The following is a 19786-nucleotide window of genomic DNA, read 5'->3' on the forward strand; positions in this document are numbered from 1 at the left end:
GTCCCGGATGGAATAACAGCAGTATGCCTACCTGCGGGTCTGGGGGTTAGAATAGGCCCAAGGTATTCCTGTCTGTTGTAAGAGGCGACTAAAAGGAGTCTCACATGTTTCGGCCTGTATGTTATTGTCCCCTGTCGGATTTGACCTCCATTCTTAAAAATTTTGCCAAGGAGCGAGTCAGTTGGGGAATGGCACCTTACACGGTGCATTGTGTCCATTGTGCGCTGAGACCTTTCGCATCCTTCATCGACGTGGATCTGCATTTCTGCTCATTTTCCAGCTATTGGGTAAAGTCACTCTCCTGGGTGCATTTTCCTCCATCCACTGTGCAGTATCATTTTCTGCGCTAACGATAATAATGGACCTGTTTGCTTGGTTGCACCTGATATCCAGCACAGTAGCCAGTCCGTTGTGGTGGGGCCACCATGTACCCTGCTGGTTGTAGCCCCCTGACCACACAGGGATTGCTCTGCCTGCGCCGCTAACTCCCCGCATATGCCAAAGAGTAGATGCCCGTCACCCTGGGGCATCGGGATTCCCAGCAACGGCCATCCTGCCAGATAGCCTTTGCCGTAGGGAGGGCCCCTGGTCGGAGTAGGTGGCATCAGGGTGGGTGACACGCCATGAAGCATAGTACATTGTCTCTTGCTGGTGGACAACCACCAGCAGTCTCTAAGCGTTCAAGAGCTCAATTTCATGCACGGAAGTATGACCCAAAATCGTTCCCTTCGCTGGCCACACCATGGGAGGATCACTAGGCTAAGGATGGCAGCGGAGATTATTCGCCCCGGTACCTCGTATGTACGGGAGTTGATGGGGAATCTTTCATGTCAATGAAGCCTCAGTTTTTTGTTGGAGCATTTAGAGGACAAGCTGGGAGAGATGGAGGGCTTTGTTCAAAATGCAGTCAGGGTCAGTCTTGATCAAATCAGCATCCTCTGTGCAGTCATGGGCATCACTTGCTTGTGACAAGCTGGGGAATGTATCTCTTACCATCACGCCCCATTAGTGCGTAAATATGGTCCAGGGAATTATATTCCACAAGGACCTTCATTTGCAGGCTGACGATGAGCTGTGCGCCTATTTAGGGCAGCGAGGTGTTCGTTTCGGCTGGCGCATCCGTCAGGGATAATCAGGTTGCAACCGGTGCCTTCATCTTGGCCTTCGAGGGTGACACATTAACTGAGAAGGTCAAGGTGATGGCCTACAGCTGTGATGTCAAGCCATATATCCCTCCCCCAATGTGGTGCTTGAAGTGCTGGAAGTTTGGCCATATGTCTTCCCACTGTACTTCCACCATCACATGGTGAGATTGTGGACATCCATCACATCCCAATACTCCATGTGCCCCACCTCCCATCTGTGTCAACTGCAAAGAGCATCATTCACCTTGCTCGCCAGACTTCAGGATCTTACAGAAATAGAGGAAAATCATGGAATACAAAACCCTGGACCGACTGACCTACACTGTGGCTAAGCGAAAATACAAGAGGCCACATCCTGTGTGTATGATATCCACTTACGCCGGCCGCTACGATAATGGTTCTAGCACCTTCCATTCCACGGCCTACAGTTGGCTCTCAGAGGTGTCAGTGAGAGAAAACAAAAAAGAAGAAGACCCCCAAAAACCTAGACATTGTGGTGGCACCCATACCACCGCTACCTACAAGCTCTGCATCTGAGGATGAAGTGGAGATTCTGACATCTGCTGAGGACCTAGATCTCTCTGGGGCCTCAGACACAATGGATGTTGATCGCACAGGTACTCATCCGGTGGCAGCAGGTGACCCTGCGGCATAGACAGCCTGATCGTGTGTTTCATGCCTTCCCAATCTAATGAGCACATCATCCTCCAATGGAATTGCGGCAGTTTTTTCCACCACCTGGCTGAGCTACGTCAACTCTTAAGCTTTACACTTGCTTTCTGCATTGCCCTCCAGGAAACCTGATTCCCGGCAGTGCGGACCCCTGCCCTCCGCGACTATGGGGGATATTACAAGAACTGTAGTGACTATAATAGAGTGTCAGGTGGAGTTTGTGTCTGTGTCCTAAACTCTGGTATGCAGTCAACCTGTGCCCCTTCACACCACTCTTGAAGCTGTGGCTGTCAGGATAAGGACAACACAGCAAATAACTGTCTGCAACGTATCTTCTTCCATATGGTGCAGTGCCCGTGAACGCACTGACTGCACTGATTGCTCAGCTCCCACTGAGCGAGGTGGCGCAGTGGACTCGCATTCGGGAGGACGACGGTTCAATCCCGTCTCCAGCCATCCTGATTTAGGTTTTCCGTGATTTCCCTAAATCCTTTCAGGCAAATGCTGGGATGGTTCCTTTCAAAGGGCACGGCCGATTTCCTTCCCCCTCCTTCCCTCCGTCTCTAATGACCTCGTTGTCGACGGGACGTTAAACACTAATCTCCTCCTCCTCCTCCTCCTCCTCCTCCTGCTCAGCTCCCTACACCTTTCCTGCTTTTGGGAAATTTTAATGCTCATAACCCTTTGTGGGGTGACACCGTGCTTACTGGCAGAGGCAGAGATGTCGAAACTTTACTGTCTCACTTCGACCTCTGCTTCTTTAAATATTGGGGCCCACACAAATTTCAGTGTGGCTCACAGCACTTAATCAGCCATTGATTTACCCCTCTGCAGCCCAGACCTTCTCCCATCTGTCCACTGGTAAACACAAGACGACCTGTGTGGTGGTAGTGACCACTTCCCCATCTTCCTGTCACTCCCCCAGCGTGACAGGAAGACGTCTACCCAGATGGGCTTTCAACAAGGCAGACTGGGAAGCCCTCACCTCTGCTGTAACCGTTGAATCTCCCATGCATAGTGCCATTGATGTTGTGGTTGAGCAGGTCATTACACCGATCGTTTCTGCAGCGGAAAATGCGATGCCGCGTCTTTAGGGTGCCCCCGGCGAAAGTCAGTACCTTGGTGGTCACCAAAAGTCATTGAGGCAATTGAAGAGTGTTGGCTAGCTCTTCAGCAACATCAACAGCACCCTTCCCTAGACCACCTAATAGCCTTTAAACGGCTCTGTGCCCACGTTCACCAGCTTATAAAAAGACTGAAAAAGTAGTCTTGAGAGAGATACGTCTCGACCATTGGGTGCCATACGACACCTTCCCAAGTCTGGACAAAGATCAGACGTGTTTTGGGTACCAGACCCCAACAGGTGTCCCTGGCATTAACATCGGTGGCATGTTATCTACCAAGGCAAATGTGATTGCCGAGTACTTTGCTCGAGGCTCTGCATCGGAGAATTACCCCCCAGCCTTTCGCATCCTTAAATGGCAGATGGAAAGGGAAGTCGTCTCATTCACTACAGCCCACTGTGAACCCTGTAATGCCCCATTCACAGAGTGTGAGCTCCTCAGCGCCCTTGCACATTGCCCCAACACAGCTCCTGGGCCAGATTGGATCCATTGTCAGATGATGAAACATCTCTCGTCCAACTACAAGCGACATCTCATCGTCCTCTTCAACCGGATCTGGTGTGATGGTGTCTTTCATCGCAATGGCAGGAGACCACCATCATTCCGGTGCTCAAACCCGGTAAAAACCCACTTGATGTGGATAGCTAGCAGCCCATCAGCCTCACCAATGTTCTTTGTAAGGTGCTGGAACATATGGTGTGTTGGCGGTTAGTTGGGTCCTCGAGTCACATGGCCTACTGGCTCCATGCCAGGGTGGTTTCCGCCGGGGTTGCTGTACCACTGATAATCTTGTGTCCCTCGAGTCTGCTATCCGAACAGCCTTTACCAGAGGTCAACAGCTTGACCGTCTTTTTTGATTTATGAAAAGCATATGACACTACCTGGCGATTTCATATCCTTGCCACATTATACGAGTGGGGGCTCCGAGGCCTGCTCGCGGTTTTCATCCAGAATATTCTATTGCTTCGTACTTTCCGTGTTGGTGCCTCCCATAGTCCCTTCCCCCCACCCCTCCCCCCTCCCATATCCAGGAGAATGGGGTCCCACAGGGCTCTGTATTGAGTGTATCTCTATTTTTAGTGGCCATTAACGGTCTAGCAGCAGCAGCTGTAGGGCTGTCTGTCTCACCTTCCCTGTATGCAGACGACTTCTGCATTTCGTACTGCTGCACCAGTACTGGTGTTGCTGAGCCATTTACAAGGTGCAGCCCATGGTTTCCAGTTTTCGGCCGCAAAATCGCGAGTTATGCACTTCTGTTGGCATCGTACTGTTCATCCGGAACCATAACTTTACCTTAATGATGATCCACTCACTGTAGTGGAGACATATCGATTTTTAGGACTGGTTTTCGACACCCAGTTGATTTGGCTACTTCTCCTTCCTCAGCTTAAGCGGAAATGCTGGCGGCCCCTCAATGCCCTCCGCTGCCGGAGCACCACCGTTTGGGGTGCAGATCGCTCTACGCTGCTACAGCTCTACAGAGCCCTTGTTCAAACTTGCCTTGACTAGGGGAGTCTGGTTTATGATTCAGTGGCACCCTCACTGTTGCATTTACTCGACCCAGTGCACCACTGTGGCGTTCGACTAGGGACGGGAGCTTTTAGGACAAGTCCAGTGACCAGCGTCCTGGTGGAGGCTGGAGTCCCTCCATTGAAGGTTCTCACGCATTGGTGGCCCAGGAAAAGACTTACAATTGCAGTTCACAGCCGATCCCTTCTATCCAAACTGGTGTCCTTGCCTTTACCATCTATACTTGAGGTCCATACACGTATACCTCCATGGTGTACACCTACGCCACGGCTTTTCCTGGAACTTTCACATGGCCCTAAGGACTCATTTAACCCTGCCATCTGAACAGTCTTTTCCAGAGGCCAACAGATTGGCCTGCTTCCTCTGGATTCTTGACATGTACCGAGGCCACGAAGTGGTTTACACCGATGGTTCAATGGCTGACGGTCACATCGGCTTCTCGTATGTCCATGGTGGACATATTGAACAGCATTCCTTGCCCAATGGCTGCAGTGTTTTCACTGCAGAGCTGGTGGCTATATCTCGTGCTCTTGAGCACATCCGTTCATGCCCTGGGAAGTTGTTTCTTCTGTGTACTGACTCCTTGAGCAGCCTGCAAGCTATCGACCAGTGCTACCCTCGTCATCCTTTGGTAGCGACCATGCAGGAGTCCCTCTATGTCTTGGAATGGTCCAGTCGTTTGTTGGTGTTTGTCTGGGCCCCAGGTCACGTCGGAATCCCAGGCAACGAACTTGCTGACAGGCTGGCCAAACAGGCTACACAGAAACCACTTATAGAGATCGACATTCCAATAACTGACCTGCATTTGTTTTTACGCCCCAAGGCTTTTCGGCTTTGCGAGACGGAATGGCACAGGTTCAGTATGCACAACAAACTGTGTGCCATTAAGGAGACTATGACTGTGTGGAAGTCCTCCATGTGGGCTTTTCGTAGGGACTCTGTGGTTCTCTGTCGGCTCTGCATTGGCCACGCTTGGGCGACCCATGACTACCTTTTGCACCATGAAGACCCGCCTCAGTGTCAGTGCGGCACCCGGTTGACAGTGGCCCATATTCTGGTCCAATGTCCCTTGTTGACTGCCCTACAATGAAATCTTGGGTTATCGGACTTGTTGCTGCTAATTTTAGCTGACAGAGCCTCATCGGCTGATTAAGTTTTATTCATGAGGGTGGGTTTTATCATTTGATTTAAGTTTTAGCGCATGTCCTTTGTCCCTTGTGTCCTCTACCCTAGTGCCTTTAGGGTGGAGGTTTTAATGTGTTGCAAAGTAGCTGGCTTCTCCTTTTTATTCTCATGGTCAGCCAGCCATGGTAATCTGCTTTGTCGTTTTAATCTCTTCTACCTGTTTCTGTCATTTTCTTGACCTCTTTTTGTCCATTAAAGTGTTTGTTGCCCTTCCTTCATGCTTGTGGTTTTTCCTTTCATTCCGTTGTGTGTTGTCAGTCTCATTCGTTTTATTCTCACCATTACAGCATTGTTTTATACAGAACAAGAGACCGATGAACTTTTAAACCAACCAACCAACAGCAGTATGAAAAGATAGATTGCTACTCACCATGTACATGAAGGAGGCACCGAGTTGCAAACAAAGACAGTGGAAAGGACTACATAACATTTTAGTTTCTGGGCAGAAAAGTCCTTCTTTCAGAATAGGAAAAAAGCACTCATTCACAAAAGCACACATTACCACTGTCTCCAGGTTTTGGGGCCCAATTGTGAACTTGATACAGTATACAGTATAACCAGCACAAGCAAGAGTTTTGAATACTGAAAAGCCATAGAAATGTTTTTTTGCACATCTGCCTATTTTTCTGCATGTTTTTGCTGACTCTGTAGTTTTCATATTTCTTGCAATTTCTTATTCTCAACAGAGCTAATCCATACTGACATGTAGTACCGAATACATTTTGTCACTCCTCATGTTCTGTTTACATGCAATTTGTGTCAGACTTGGGCAGAGTTGGCAGTTTTTGTGATCTTCCAGTTCCTACATATAATATGCTACGATTACTGCTTGCAGTATATTACAGGCTTTTTGGTAGCCCATAATGTTAAATCGGTTGTTAGCAGGGCTACGGCATCTCGCTGGTAAACAGCTCCTGCTATCTGGCAACCATGTGTCACTGTGCCCTGCCAATGCAGAGACCAGTCGTTGTATGGAAGAATTTAATATCTGCTGGTAGTAATTACGTGAGGCAGTGGCGTGGTGATTCGGTTTGGAATTTATTTAAATATGAAAACCAGTTCCGTTCTTGCAATTTACCTGTTACCCTTAATCCTAGCATAGTCAGGGTGACACATCATCAGTATGTGGAAGAGTGTGGATATTGATTGAAGGGGGGGAAGTGTGCCACGTGAATTTGTATGATCTAAACGGTGAGTGTGACAAGTTGTGTGGTACTTTCTTGAACCATACTACTCAACAAAATAGTTGCTTATCCAGCGCACTTAAAGCAGAAGACCTGAAGTTTGTGTTGTCAAATTCATTTATTGCCAGCTTTGGTTACACAAGCAATGATGTCTCACCAGAGAATACAGTGAGACGTTTTTCTAAAGAATGACTAATTACAAATTCAGAATTTTCTTCTTCTCCATTGTTAACCCGGGTTGACGGAGTCTTCCATCTGGTGTATTCCTTGATGCTGCGGTTGGCAATGAGGTCTCTTTGCTCCACATGCTCTGACATTGTACCATCGGCTGCTGTGTCCCCAAAGCTACCCGCAGCCCAACGAGTATCTCAAAGAGAAGTTACAAAAATACGAGCAAAGGAAAATATTGTCTACAGTACATAGGTAAAACATGAGTTTGCAGAATAACGTAATTCTATAACACAACACATTTTCTCATTAGTCACAACATTGAGGGGGCAGAAATTTTAGTGTGATGTTCTTCATGCATATTTCAGGTTCTGTTTTTCACCCCTCAAAGTTTCTACATCTTTTCATCTGCTGCCACTATGAACAAGTGAACATAACTACATGAACTATTACATGCATTACACTTGTTTTCCTCTATATATGCAGTGCCATGTTTGCTACAGCCACAAACTATTTAAAGAAAGAGCTCAAACAAACCTGTTTCAATGTAAGTTTAACAATTTTACATAATTATAATTGATGTGCAACTTCATATTCATCATAAGTGAATCCCTGTAATTGTTCAATATAACGGCACAACTTGAATAATTTATTCCCAGAATAGCATGTGAACCAGTTCTAAATCCTGTTGATAGTCACCTTAATTAAGTTTATTGTGTAGAGTGATAATACTGTCACCAGAAATACCTGATCAGTTCTCACTATTAAAACATAAGGAAGGGATTGGAAGAAGGAGGTTATTTGATCATACTACAAATAAAAGTCTAGGGTACTAGGAGTTGACAACTTGAAACTTGGAATAATCCAAGAAAGTTACTCATTGGTATGCAATAAGGATGAGCTCTACTTATCGTATTTCCCAGGGCATAAGATGCATTGGCATAAAAGATGCACCCCGTATTTCCCAGGGCATAAGATGCATTGGCATAAAAGATGCACCCCATATTTCCCAGGGCATAAGATGCATTGGCATAAAAGATGCACCCCACTTTAAAGATGCCTTTTTTTTTTTTTTTTTTTTTTTTTTTTTTTTTTTTTTTTTTTAATGGAAAAAGGTTTATCACGTAATATATCTGCTGCAAAACAATCGTAACACATACATACGTGTACATCAAACATTTACGCAATATAAGTAGGAAAAAGTTTTCACTTTGCAATTTTGGTTCAAATGGCTCTGAGCACTATGGGACTCAACTGCTGTGGTCATAAGTCCCCTAGAACTTAGAACTACTTAAACCTAACTAACCTAAGGACATCACACACATCCATGCCCGAGGCAGGATTCGAACCTGCGACCGTAGCGGTCGTGCGGTTCCAGACTGTAGCGTCTTTAACCGCTCGGCCACTCCGGCCGGCACTTTGCAATTTTCATCCTCAGATTTGCAACATTCACCCTCAGAGCTGAAGGAAGAAATACTTGAAGCCGCCATATCAAAATCTGACTCCCCATACAATAAATTATCCTCTGCAGCTTCCAGTGCATTACCAGGGTGTATACGCCCTGTGAAGAATCCAGGGATTTTTTCATCTGGGGAAAAATCCAGGAAATACACAGAAATTTTGTAGGATTCCAGGAATTCTCCATTATTTTAATTTTCAATTAAATTTCTATAATTTTGAGTGGAAAGAACAGATACTCTAACAGAGAATTTGACTTTACCCCACTACTGCAAAATAATACTGCAGCAATAAAATATAAACGTGGGGGGGAAAAAACTTTGGTTGGACATAAAGTGCACTATTTACACCAACAAAATACAGTGGCTGTACAAGCATCTGCCGACAGCAAAATGTGTCAAAGGCTTTAGGACAAAGATTATGCAGTACTTTGTAACAACAAACTTCTTTCGAAGAGCATTATGTTACAACAGTTCACATTTGCAACAGGTCTCGGGAATATATTATGAATGGTAGTTTGAGAAGTGTTACTTCCAAAGTAAATTTCCTCTTACGCAAGAGGAAGTATGTTATATGTGAGAATGTGCAATGAATTTCTTAAATCATAGAGCATCTGACTCTTTCCAAAACTTGCACATGAGGACCAGACACAGAGAAAAATTTCAGGCTCAGAAGATCAGCCATTTATGCCATCATTTAAAATTTTACTGGCCCATTCATGTTTGATATACCTTATAGGGTAACACACATCTTAAAAAAAATCTTCAAGGTTAGTTTTTCATATTTATTTTAGTTCTTTCAGAGACTACAAATTATGCAGTAATGATGGCAAAAAGTACAAGTATCTTACATAAAAAGTGCAAGGTGAGTTCTTGAGCAATTTCACCCATAATCGACAGTTCTTTGTATTCAGCAGGGTAATGCAAGGAATGTGTAGAGCACAGCAGTGAAATTTACAATCATTCTTGTTAGAAATATTCAGCTGCTGTAGTTTAAGCTGTGGTCTTGGGATCCTGCCTTACCACACAGTCGATGAAGAGAGGGGGGAGGGGAAAAAAAAGGTTTGGCGACCAGTGTTACATGTGAAAGCTTAGCTTTTCTTGACAAAAAAATATTATCTGGTAACAGTATTTCGCAAAGCAAGAATACATATTATCAGACCATATTTTTCCCGAATTTGAAGTTCATTGTCGGACTACTCGTGGCACTGCTACGGTATCTGCTTCCTTATCATAACATGGGCATCACACTTCTTAAATTTTGGTGTTCTGTGTTCAGAAACTACAATGCTGTATTTGGTAAACTCATATTTATACTTTTCATAATACCAAAATAAGCAGTGTTTGTGTTGTCTCACATTAAAAGTCTTTCCAGAATGTGTTGTTTTTTGGCTGGGAGTGCCAGGAAGTCCTATGCTTGTGTATAAAACCTGCACTACTGAAAGGGATGATATGTTTTACAGCTCCAAGGGAAAGTGTATTGTTACTTAATGTGGAAAAATGTACTTTCATCCAGGTTATAGTGCATTTTTACCAAGAAGAGAGTGTATTTTTAAATGGGAAAAACCTGGGATTCCCACCCCCATCCCCACCCCCACCCTACACACACACACACACACACACACACACACACACACACACACACACACACACACACAGCCAGATTATTGATCAACACTTCTTAAACAATTTAACCACTGTTTCAGTTTTTACGGAGTGCCATGAAGCTTTGACCCTCTCACAAATTTATAAATGCTAGATCTTTTTTTCCTTCTTGATGGTGTGGTTTCAAAATCTGTTCCACCTCTCCTTCATAAGTCCCTTAAATGGTCTTTCGATACACGCATGTAATGGTTGAAGTAAACTACTTAGCCCTCTTTGAGTTGCAGCTAACGGAGTCTTCAAGTCATTCAGTCTATTTTTAACATCTTCTGTTCAGTGAGAACGAAACTGATCCCGTACTAACATACAGGCTTCTTCAGTGGGCCTCCAGATTGCCTAGTCCAAATTTTATCTATCCACAACCTCATTCCTCTCCCATCTATCCAGCCAGTATGACGTATATGGACATTACTCCTTTCGTAAATCGTTCCTTAGGAAGCATCTTTCTTTTAGAAGTCCAAAGTGGCAGCAATATTTTCCCATCAACACAGCAGGATAAAAAAAAACCTGTGTAATGGGGCTTTCCATGCTCTGAAGTTTTAAGAATATTTCTTTTTGTGTCCTTGGAATACACAGTTCTATTAGAAGGCACATTAAAGATTAGGGAAATGTCATCCATGCTTCCAGTTTGTGAAAGTTCAAAGTTTTGCTGTTTTGGGACTCTGTTGTTTCTCTTTTCCTTGTGTTAACAACAAAGCAATGAAGTTCAGCAATTTGTTCTTTGTACTTGGCTTGCGACTTCTGTGTTATTTTTGTCTTGGTCCACCTACAAAGCCGATAATACCTCTTCATAAATCTTGAATACCAAGATGATCCAGTAAAGTTGGCAATCCCTTTGTCAGTGGATCTTGCTTTTACTTGACAAATGATCATTTTTGTAGACACACACCAGTTTTTGAGCATATTTTTGAAGGGGGAAAAGTGCATTTTACATGTTGACAAATATAGTAAGTAAAGCTACCGGCCCCTAGAAAAATGTACAAGCCCTACCAATTCAACCAAAATATCAATAAAACATATAAATGCCCTGCCCCACGAAAGTTACATAAATTATACATACTGTATCGACCCTGTAGAAAAGTAAGCCCTTCCAGGTATGGATATTCAGGCAAATGCTTCCCTCGAAAACTTTCTTAAAGTTTTACACAAATTTCACCTCATATCCCCCGAAAGATCTTTCCATCCTGCCCCCCCTCGTGTGTGTGTGTGTGTGTGTGTGTGTGTGTGTGTGTGTGTGTGAGAGAGACAGAGAGAGAGAGAGAGAGGGGGGGGGGGGGGGAGGGGGGGCAGAGAGAGAGAGAGAGAGAGAGAGAGAGAATGTGAATGAACTATATAAATAAAATATAGAGGATATCCTTTCCATCTGATATCACCAATCCACAATATATATAAAAATATAACGGGTGATTCAAAAGTTTCCATTTGAGGGCGTTGCTGCAGTATAGCTACAATGTAACAGAGCTCCGCTCCGATATGAGCATGTAAGCACCAACATGTAAACAAGGGATTAGGATAGCATTTGGCACTTTCCTATGCAAGTGTGCGAGTGCAGTAAAAGCAGGAATGTGAACTATGGCAATGTTATTGTCATATACGTCCAAGTAGGATGAATGTGCAGTTATTTTCTTGCTTGCTGAAGGGCAAACACTGGTAGACATAAGGTACAGCATTAAAAGGACTATATTCATTTCCAGCCAACCATTATCAAGAACTATGTTTAAGAGAAATTAGTGGATACAGTCCATGTTACAAGGAAGTGCACCACTGATGCTCTACATTCCACATAAATGCCGTATCATAAAATAATTCATAAACTTGTGTTGTCTGCACCACACCACTGTGTAATTAGCAGCAGCACAAATCAAACTAACGCTAACACCCAAGTGAAGTTTAAATGACTGGTTCAGTTGATACATGGGCATTAGGTCCATCAGTTCATTTCAGTAAGTGATTGCTGTTAATGAGAATTTTAAAATATGATTTAAATTACTGTCAATTGTGTACATGAGATAATGAATGTAGGCTGTAATAGTTATTTTGAAATTGCATTGGTAACACTAAGCTGATTCTTATTTTAGTATCACTTGATACTGCACTGGATTACAGTAAGAATTACTTTTTTTACCAAAAAACCATTTTTTTTTTTTTTTTCAAACAAGCACAGAGATGTATTTAGGGGAAACATTTATTATGTTGCTGTGGAGGTCAGATTGTTGTAACATGCAGTTGTATGTGACATACTGGGTCAATCCATATGATGTGGTCCAGTGATGGTTGCTTGACCCTTTTTAAATATTTTTTATACGTGATTGCCCTATATTTGAGAAGTTCAAAACAGTTTTTTAAAATAATTTATCTTTCACCTTTACTGGATGGTGGCCATTCTTATTTGTAGGTGCGCGATGATTTTTCAGTCAGGAGACATTAGCAAAAATTTGAATATCTCTGCACTGGGTTAAGTTACAACATCGCAATTCACATGATTGTTTTTTAAAAAGTGTCCTCTGCAACATTGTCTCATTTTCTATTACACAAAATACCCTAAATTCAAAAATAACCAGTCAAAATCACCTCCAAAGTTTGGTATCCAAATTTTTAAAAATCCACTTTTTAGGCTCAAAAATAACAAACGGAGTGATTTATGAGAGTCTTTTTTTCCTGTAGTTAAATATCATACACTACTAGCCTCATATAGAGCAAGAACAGTTACAAATGTTTCCTTAATATTTTATTAATTTTTGAAATTTGAAAATTTTCTTTTTTAGTAAAGTTTGGGTTAGTTATCTCGGGTGGGATTGAACATAAAAATATTATTTTTGCACAGTTTGTACACCTATATGATAGCAACATACTGTAAAAATTTCAACATTGATATCTGACTGTGTATAAAGATATGAGTTTTTGAAAGTGAGGAAATATTCACATTACAACTGATCTTATGGCTGTTGCCTATTTAAATGGTTTATTGTTTCATTGTAATAAAATTTAATTGTGACATATATTTAGTTAACACCATCACTCAATATTCATTTAGTTCATATATTTTTAATAATGCAATATTATACAATAGGAGCTTTCGCTTTTGTTCTATTGTAATAAAAATGCCCATTTATGTTTAGGTTTATTTTCAATAAAGAAGTACATTATTGCTGGGTGTGGCATTTTTATAGTCAGTCTGCTCTGAAACCTCTGTTAGAGTGGATGTACATACTTCAACGAGAGTGTAGAATGTGTGATGCACTTTGTTCTGTGTGTAATTTGTAATTAATTTTGAGAGATTAACTGGAATGTAATAACATGGATGAACAAGTGCTTTGTTGGACAGATAGCAAGTGACGTGTGTCACAAAACAGTTTACAGTTCAGTTTAAAAAAATTTTAAAAATGTCAATGACTTTGATGAAGCTCGACAAACTTCGTTTAAATTTCGAGTAAGTTCTTCTGTAACATCAGTGTGTGAGTATCATGAGAAGAAATATATTCTGAAGTACAACCACATTTTTGGAAGATCCACTTCAAGTTCATAAAAAGCCCATTACGAAAGGTTTGAGGGAAATTAAACTTGGACATTTGTCCTTGTTATATGAGAGTGAAACAGCTTCCCAAGTGAAATGTAATGTGATTCCTGGAAATTCCCTGTGCCTAAATTGTTACTCAAAAATATTTGCTGTGAATTCAGAACCGGAATCATGTAACCTTGTTAATGACATTTGTATTCCTAATGAGGAAGCTGTTGGCATATTGGATTTTGCTTGTTCTGAGTTAGAGGTATCTCCTGCTTCAAAAACAATAAAGTTAATTAGCAGAATAAAAAGCAGCTATTGAAAATAAGGTACAACAAATTTCAGACAAAATTAGAAAAGACTTGGAATCGGGCTTTAATAATACAGATACCAAAATTATTTCTAAAGAAGAAGAAAACCTACCACCACCAACATCATCTGACACTGAATATTCGAGCTTAATAGAGAAATTAAAAATTAAATGTTCAGTGACATCTAAAGCGGAAAGAGTTAAAAATTTTGAAGTTTGCTCCCTGACTCATGGTCAAGAGAAAAAATTGTTCATGAATTGAACATTTCTCATCATTCGGTTAAACTAACTCAAAAATTAGTGAAAGAACAAGGCATTCCTCCAGTTTTAGGAAAGAAGAAGGGAGTAGGTATAAGTGAAGAAATGATTAGAAAGATCCAGCAATTTTTTGAGGATGATGAAAACAGTAGAATGTGCCCAGGTTGCAAAGATAGCAAAAGAGTTGTCATAAATGGAGTTAAAGTAACAAAGCAGAAAGGACTAGTGCTGTCAGATTTAAATGGACTTTATGTAGCTTTCAAAAATTCTCATCCTGAATGCAAAATTGGAAGGTCAAAATTTTGTGACTTTCACCCAAAGTGGTGTATTTTGGCTAGATCCTCAGGGACACACTCTGTATGTGTTTGTTTATATCATCAAAATGCCAATGATCGCAGATGCAAAACTCAGTGATTTTAACTACAAAGAGTTACTAGATTTAATGATCTGTGACATTAACAGTTATGACTGCATGATGAGTTTATGTAATAAATGCCCTGATAAGGAAACCGTTATTGAATTGTTTCACAATTATGATGAGGAAATGCCAGACAGTATTACCTTCAAACAACTGACAGGGCAGAAATGATAACAGTGGTTAAATCTCAGGAAGAATACTTGGAATCTTTAATCGATAACTTACAAAAACCTCAAAAGTCACCACTATGTTTCTAAAACCCAAAGTAAGGTTTTGACAGACAAAAAAGCACAACTTTATGGAACTGAATGCATAGTGCTAGCTGATTTTGCAGACAATTTTACATTTGTGATTCAGGATACAATACAAGTGTACGACTGGGTCAATGACCAGGCAACAGTGCAGCCTTCTCTATTTTAAAAATGAGAAAGATGAAGTTAGCAGTTCTTCAATTTGCATTCTAAGCGACTACTTAAAGCACAACACTTTGGCTGTACATATGTTTCAAAAGTATGTAATAAATTACATAAGAGAAAATTTTGCCAAGGTTGAGAAGCTGATATACTTTTCAGATGCAAGTGGTAGTCAGTATAAGAACAAAAAGAATGTTTCAAATCTGTGCAACCACAAAGCAGACTTTGGGTTGGAGGCTGAATGGCACTTTTTTGCATCTTGCCATGATAAAAATGCATGTGATGGAGTAGGAGGTACAACAAAATGTGAAGTAAGTAAAGCCAGCCTACAAAGATAAACCACAGACCAAATTCTCACAGTACAGGACATGTATGTGTTTTGCAAGGATAATATTTAAGGCATTACCTATTTTCTGATCAAGAAAGAAGAAGTGGTTCTGCACATGAAAACAACACTTCAAACCATATTTGAAAACTGTATAGCAATAAAAGGAGCAAGGCATTTCCACAAATTCCTTGGCATTGCAGAAAACTTAGTTCGATGCTATGTAACATCTGAAACTGAAATTTATGAGGATCATTGTGGCAGTAAAATTACATCTCTGTCTTTATCGTTGAATGACATAGTGGCAGTTGTGTATGGTGGACAGTGGTGGCTTGCAGAGGTTGAAAGAATAAGTTTGGAAAACAATGATGTTTTTGTGCACTTTTACCATCCTGGGCCCAAGAACATCTTTCAAGAAATCTACTAGTGACAAAGTTTGGATACCAATGGAAAATGTTTTAAGGAAACTTTCAGTGCTTGAACTTGCCACAGCAACTGGGAGGTCTTAGTCTATATCACAGAAGCTGTCTGAAGAAATAAGTGTTCTTAACATTCACCACCAGGTTTAGGAACAGTCGCATCTCGTAGGATGTTAATTGAAAATAATTATTTTAAGTATGTCAAAATAATATAAATGTTAATTTCAGTGATGTTTCCACTTTTTGTATATAGGTCAGTACCTTACTTCAATAATAATTGATTATATCCTGCCAATATCACACATGAATAGGCAACAGCCATAAAATCAGTTGTAATGTAAATTATCTCCTCATTTTCAAAAATTCATATCTTTGTTCACAGTCAGATATCAATGCTGAAATTTTTACAAATTTTCAAGTTTCGAAAGTTCATAAAAAATTAAGGAAACATTTGTAAGTGTTGTTGCTCCATATAAGGCTAGTAGTGTATGATAACTAACTATAGCAAAAAATAGAGACTCATAAATCACTCCTTGTTTGTTATTTTTGCACCTAAAAATTGTATTTTTGAAAATTTGGATACCAAACTTTGGAGGTCATTTTGACTGGTTATTTTTGAATTTAGGGTATTTTGTGTAATAGAGAATGTTGTAGAGATTAGATTACATCTACTTTCATTCCAATTGATCCATAGTGAGGAGGTCCTCCAGGGTGTAGAACATGACAGAAAAACAATAATCCCCCCCCCCCCCCCCAATGAACAGTATGTGAAAGAATCATCTTACAAACACTAACGCACTGAATTTAAAATAAAAAAGTGTTTTTTATAAGGTAATAAACATGTAATAGAACTACTATAATACTTATTTACAATGAACACATTACTGCACTGAAATGGTGCAGAAGTTAGATTGTACTTACACACACACACACACACACACACACAAATCAGTTGGTTCTACTGAAAAATTCATCAATGGAGTAGTAGGAGTTGGCCACCAATAAATCCTTTAGGCTTCTCTTAAAGTGAATGTCATTGGTTGTTAAGCTTTTTATGGCTGCTGGCAAGTTATTGAAAATGTGTGTTGCTGAATAACGCACACCTTTTTGTGCAAGAATAAGTGACTTTCAATCCTTGTGAAGATTATTCTCATTTCTAATATTGATTCTATGAGTTGAGCTGTTGGTTTGAAAACGTGATATATTTTTAATGACAAATTTCATTAAGGAATACATATATTGGGAAACAGTAGTTAGTATCCCTAGTTCCCTAAACAAGCTTCTGCAGGACGTTCTTGAGTTCACACCACTTATAACTCTTACTGGACGTTATTATGCCCGGATAGCTTTAGCTTGGCTTGATGAATTACCCAAAAAAATATGACATTATGGAATGAAAGTAAGCATAGTATGCCAGCTTTTTTATTTTTATATCCCCTATGTCAGGCACAATTTGCATTGCAAATAGAGATTTGTTAAGACGCTTCAGCAGTTCTGTGGCGTGTTCATCCCAGTTGAATTTATTATCAAGCTGTAATCCCAAGAATTTAACCCTGTCCGTTTCTTCTATCTGCTTGTCATCGTATGTTAGGCATATACTTGCGGGACACCCCTTTCAAGTTCTGAACTGAACCTCATGTAGTGTGTTTTTTCAAAGTTTAGTGACAAAGAATTGGTTAGGAACCAGTGATAAATGTCCATAAATATTTTATTAGCCGAACGTTCTAAGACTACACTTGATTTTCTATTTATTTCAATGTTTGTATCATCAGCAAACAAAATGAACTTGGCATCTGGTAATGTTACTGATGAAAGATCATTGATATACACAAGAAAAAGTAAGGCCCCGAAAATGGAACCTTGTGGGACCCCACATGTAATTATTTCCCAGTTGAATGATGCCTGATAGCGTAATACGTATCTCTTTCCTAATAACACCCTTTGTATCCTGCCAGAGATGTAAGATTTGAACCATTTTGCAGAATTTCCTGTTACACCATAATATTCTAATTTGCTTAAAAGGATATTGTGATTTGCACAGTCAAATGCCTTTGACAGATCACAAAATATACCAATTGCCTGCAGTTTTTTGTCTAATGAATTAAGCACATTATCACTGTAAATGTAGATAGCCTTCTCAATATCAGAACCCTTTAGAGATCCGAACTGCGACTTTGACAGTATGTTATTTGTGTTAAGATGCCTATAAAGCCGATTTTACATTACTTTTTCTAAAATTTTTGAGAATAATGGCAAAAGTGAAATTGGATGGAAATTTGATGCTATTTCTTTATCTCCCATCTTAAACAGTGGCTTGACTTCAGCATATTTTCAACCCTTCAGGAAATATTCCACTGATAAACGACTGGTTACACAGATAGCTTAATATGTTACTTAACTCAGAATTACATTCTTTAATTAACTTTGTTGATATTTCATCGTACCCACTAAATGTTTTTGATTTTAAAGATTTAGTGGTGGACATTATTTCTGCTGAGGTAGTTAAGGTCAATTTTCATATTATGGAAGTTACTTGAAATGCCTGGTCTGAGGCATTCCATAGCAGCATGTACAGAACCTGACAACCCCACCTTTTCAGTAACAGCTATAAAATGTTTGTCAAAAAGTTCTGCAACACTACACACATCTGTAACCAATGTATCATTTACTCTTAATGCTATTTGTCCCTCTTCATGTCTGGTTCTACCTGTCTCCTCCTTCACTATATCTCATATTGTCTTTATTTTGTTATCTGATACGACTATCTTTTCCTTGTAATATATTTGCTTTGATGTCCGTATTACAGTCTTTAATATTTTACAGTATCTCTTGTAATGTGCTATAGCACCAACATCAGAATTGTTTCGGATTGACAGATACAGTTCTCTTTTTGTTTTACAAGTTATCCCCATTCCTTGAGTTATCCATGGCTTCTTTGTAGACTTTGCTCTAACCTTGGTTAGTTTTGGGGAAAAACAGTGTTCAAATAAAGCAAGCACTTTATTAGCAAAACTGTTATATTTTTAATTCTTGCCATGAGCACTGTAAACATCACTCCAGTATGTCTCTGAGGAGTGTCCTAAAATAATCAGTTTTTGGCTTATTAACTACCCTCTTGAGCTCAGATTTAACAGAGGACACTTCTCTAAAATAACTTAACCCAGTGCAGTGATATTCATATTTTTGCTCATGTCTCTAAACTGAAACATCGTCGCGCGCTTACAAATGAAAATGGCCGCCACTCAGTAAAGGTGCAAGATAAATTATTTAAAAAAAGCTGTTTTGAACTTTTCAATTATAGGGTAATCACATATAAAAAAATTAATATATTTAAAAATGGTCAAGCAACCAACTTAATTTGTACATGTGCATGTTTTGTTTGTACTTCAAATAAATTTACCTTTTGTTTTCAGAAAGTTCTGGCGTTGGTTGTGATGAACAAGGAAATGTGAAAGTGAAGTTTGAAACTCTCCGTGCTATGGAGCAGGCTGATACAATAGATATTGATAGCCACATGTCAGAGCGGGTAAGTCTTTCTTCTTTCTCATTTCTTCTTCTGCTTTTTCTTTCTTATTCACCCTAATTGTTGTCTGAAGTCCTTGCATTAGTACAAACTGTCTACAAACTATAAATTTGCTATGTTCTAGAATGTGGGAGAGGAGGATCACACAATGCACACGATGATGATTACTCCAGAGCTTCTAGGCCTCATACCGTCCTCATCAGGACATTCTGGTACGTAGTCAGCAGTTTGTTCACCTCTCAGTATTATATGCCATAACAGTGTACCGACTTTAGACCTGGCTCTATACACTGATGAGCCAAAACGTTGTGACTACTGCCTATCAGGAGACAGTATGTACCTGGTGTCATTGCAGGCAAGTGACATGGCAAAATAAAAAAATAAAAATGTATAAATGGAGAAGAAATGAAAGGAAAAACTGACATCAGCATCTTTGACCTGGTGCCTAGCAATGAGCATCTCAAAAACTGCAAAGTTGTTCTGCTGTTCAT

General features: G+C 40.4%; 1 protein-coding gene across 1 annotated transcript in view; it reads left to right on the top strand.

Moving 5' to 3' along the window:
• LOC126474902 (protein bric-a-brac 1) overlaps window positions 1–19786 on the top strand; it is a 261416-nt gene that overhangs the window by 186908 nt on the left and 54722 nt on the right. Inside the window, exons 6-7 of the mRNA XM_050102399.1 lie at window positions 19186–19298; window positions 19420–19507. Of these exons, the coding sequence (XP_049958356.1) occupies window positions 19186–19298; window positions 19420–19507 (201 nt within the window). The remainder of the gene's footprint in view (window positions 1–19185; window positions 19299–19419; window positions 19508–19786) is intronic.

The sequence above is a fragment of the Schistocerca serialis genome, chromosome 4 (assembly GCF_023864345.2).
Source record: "Schistocerca serialis cubense isolate TAMUIC-IGC-003099 chromosome 4, iqSchSeri2.2, whole genome shotgun sequence".
Taxonomy (NCBI): Eukaryota; Metazoa; Arthropoda; class Insecta; order Orthoptera; family Acrididae; genus Schistocerca; species Schistocerca serialis.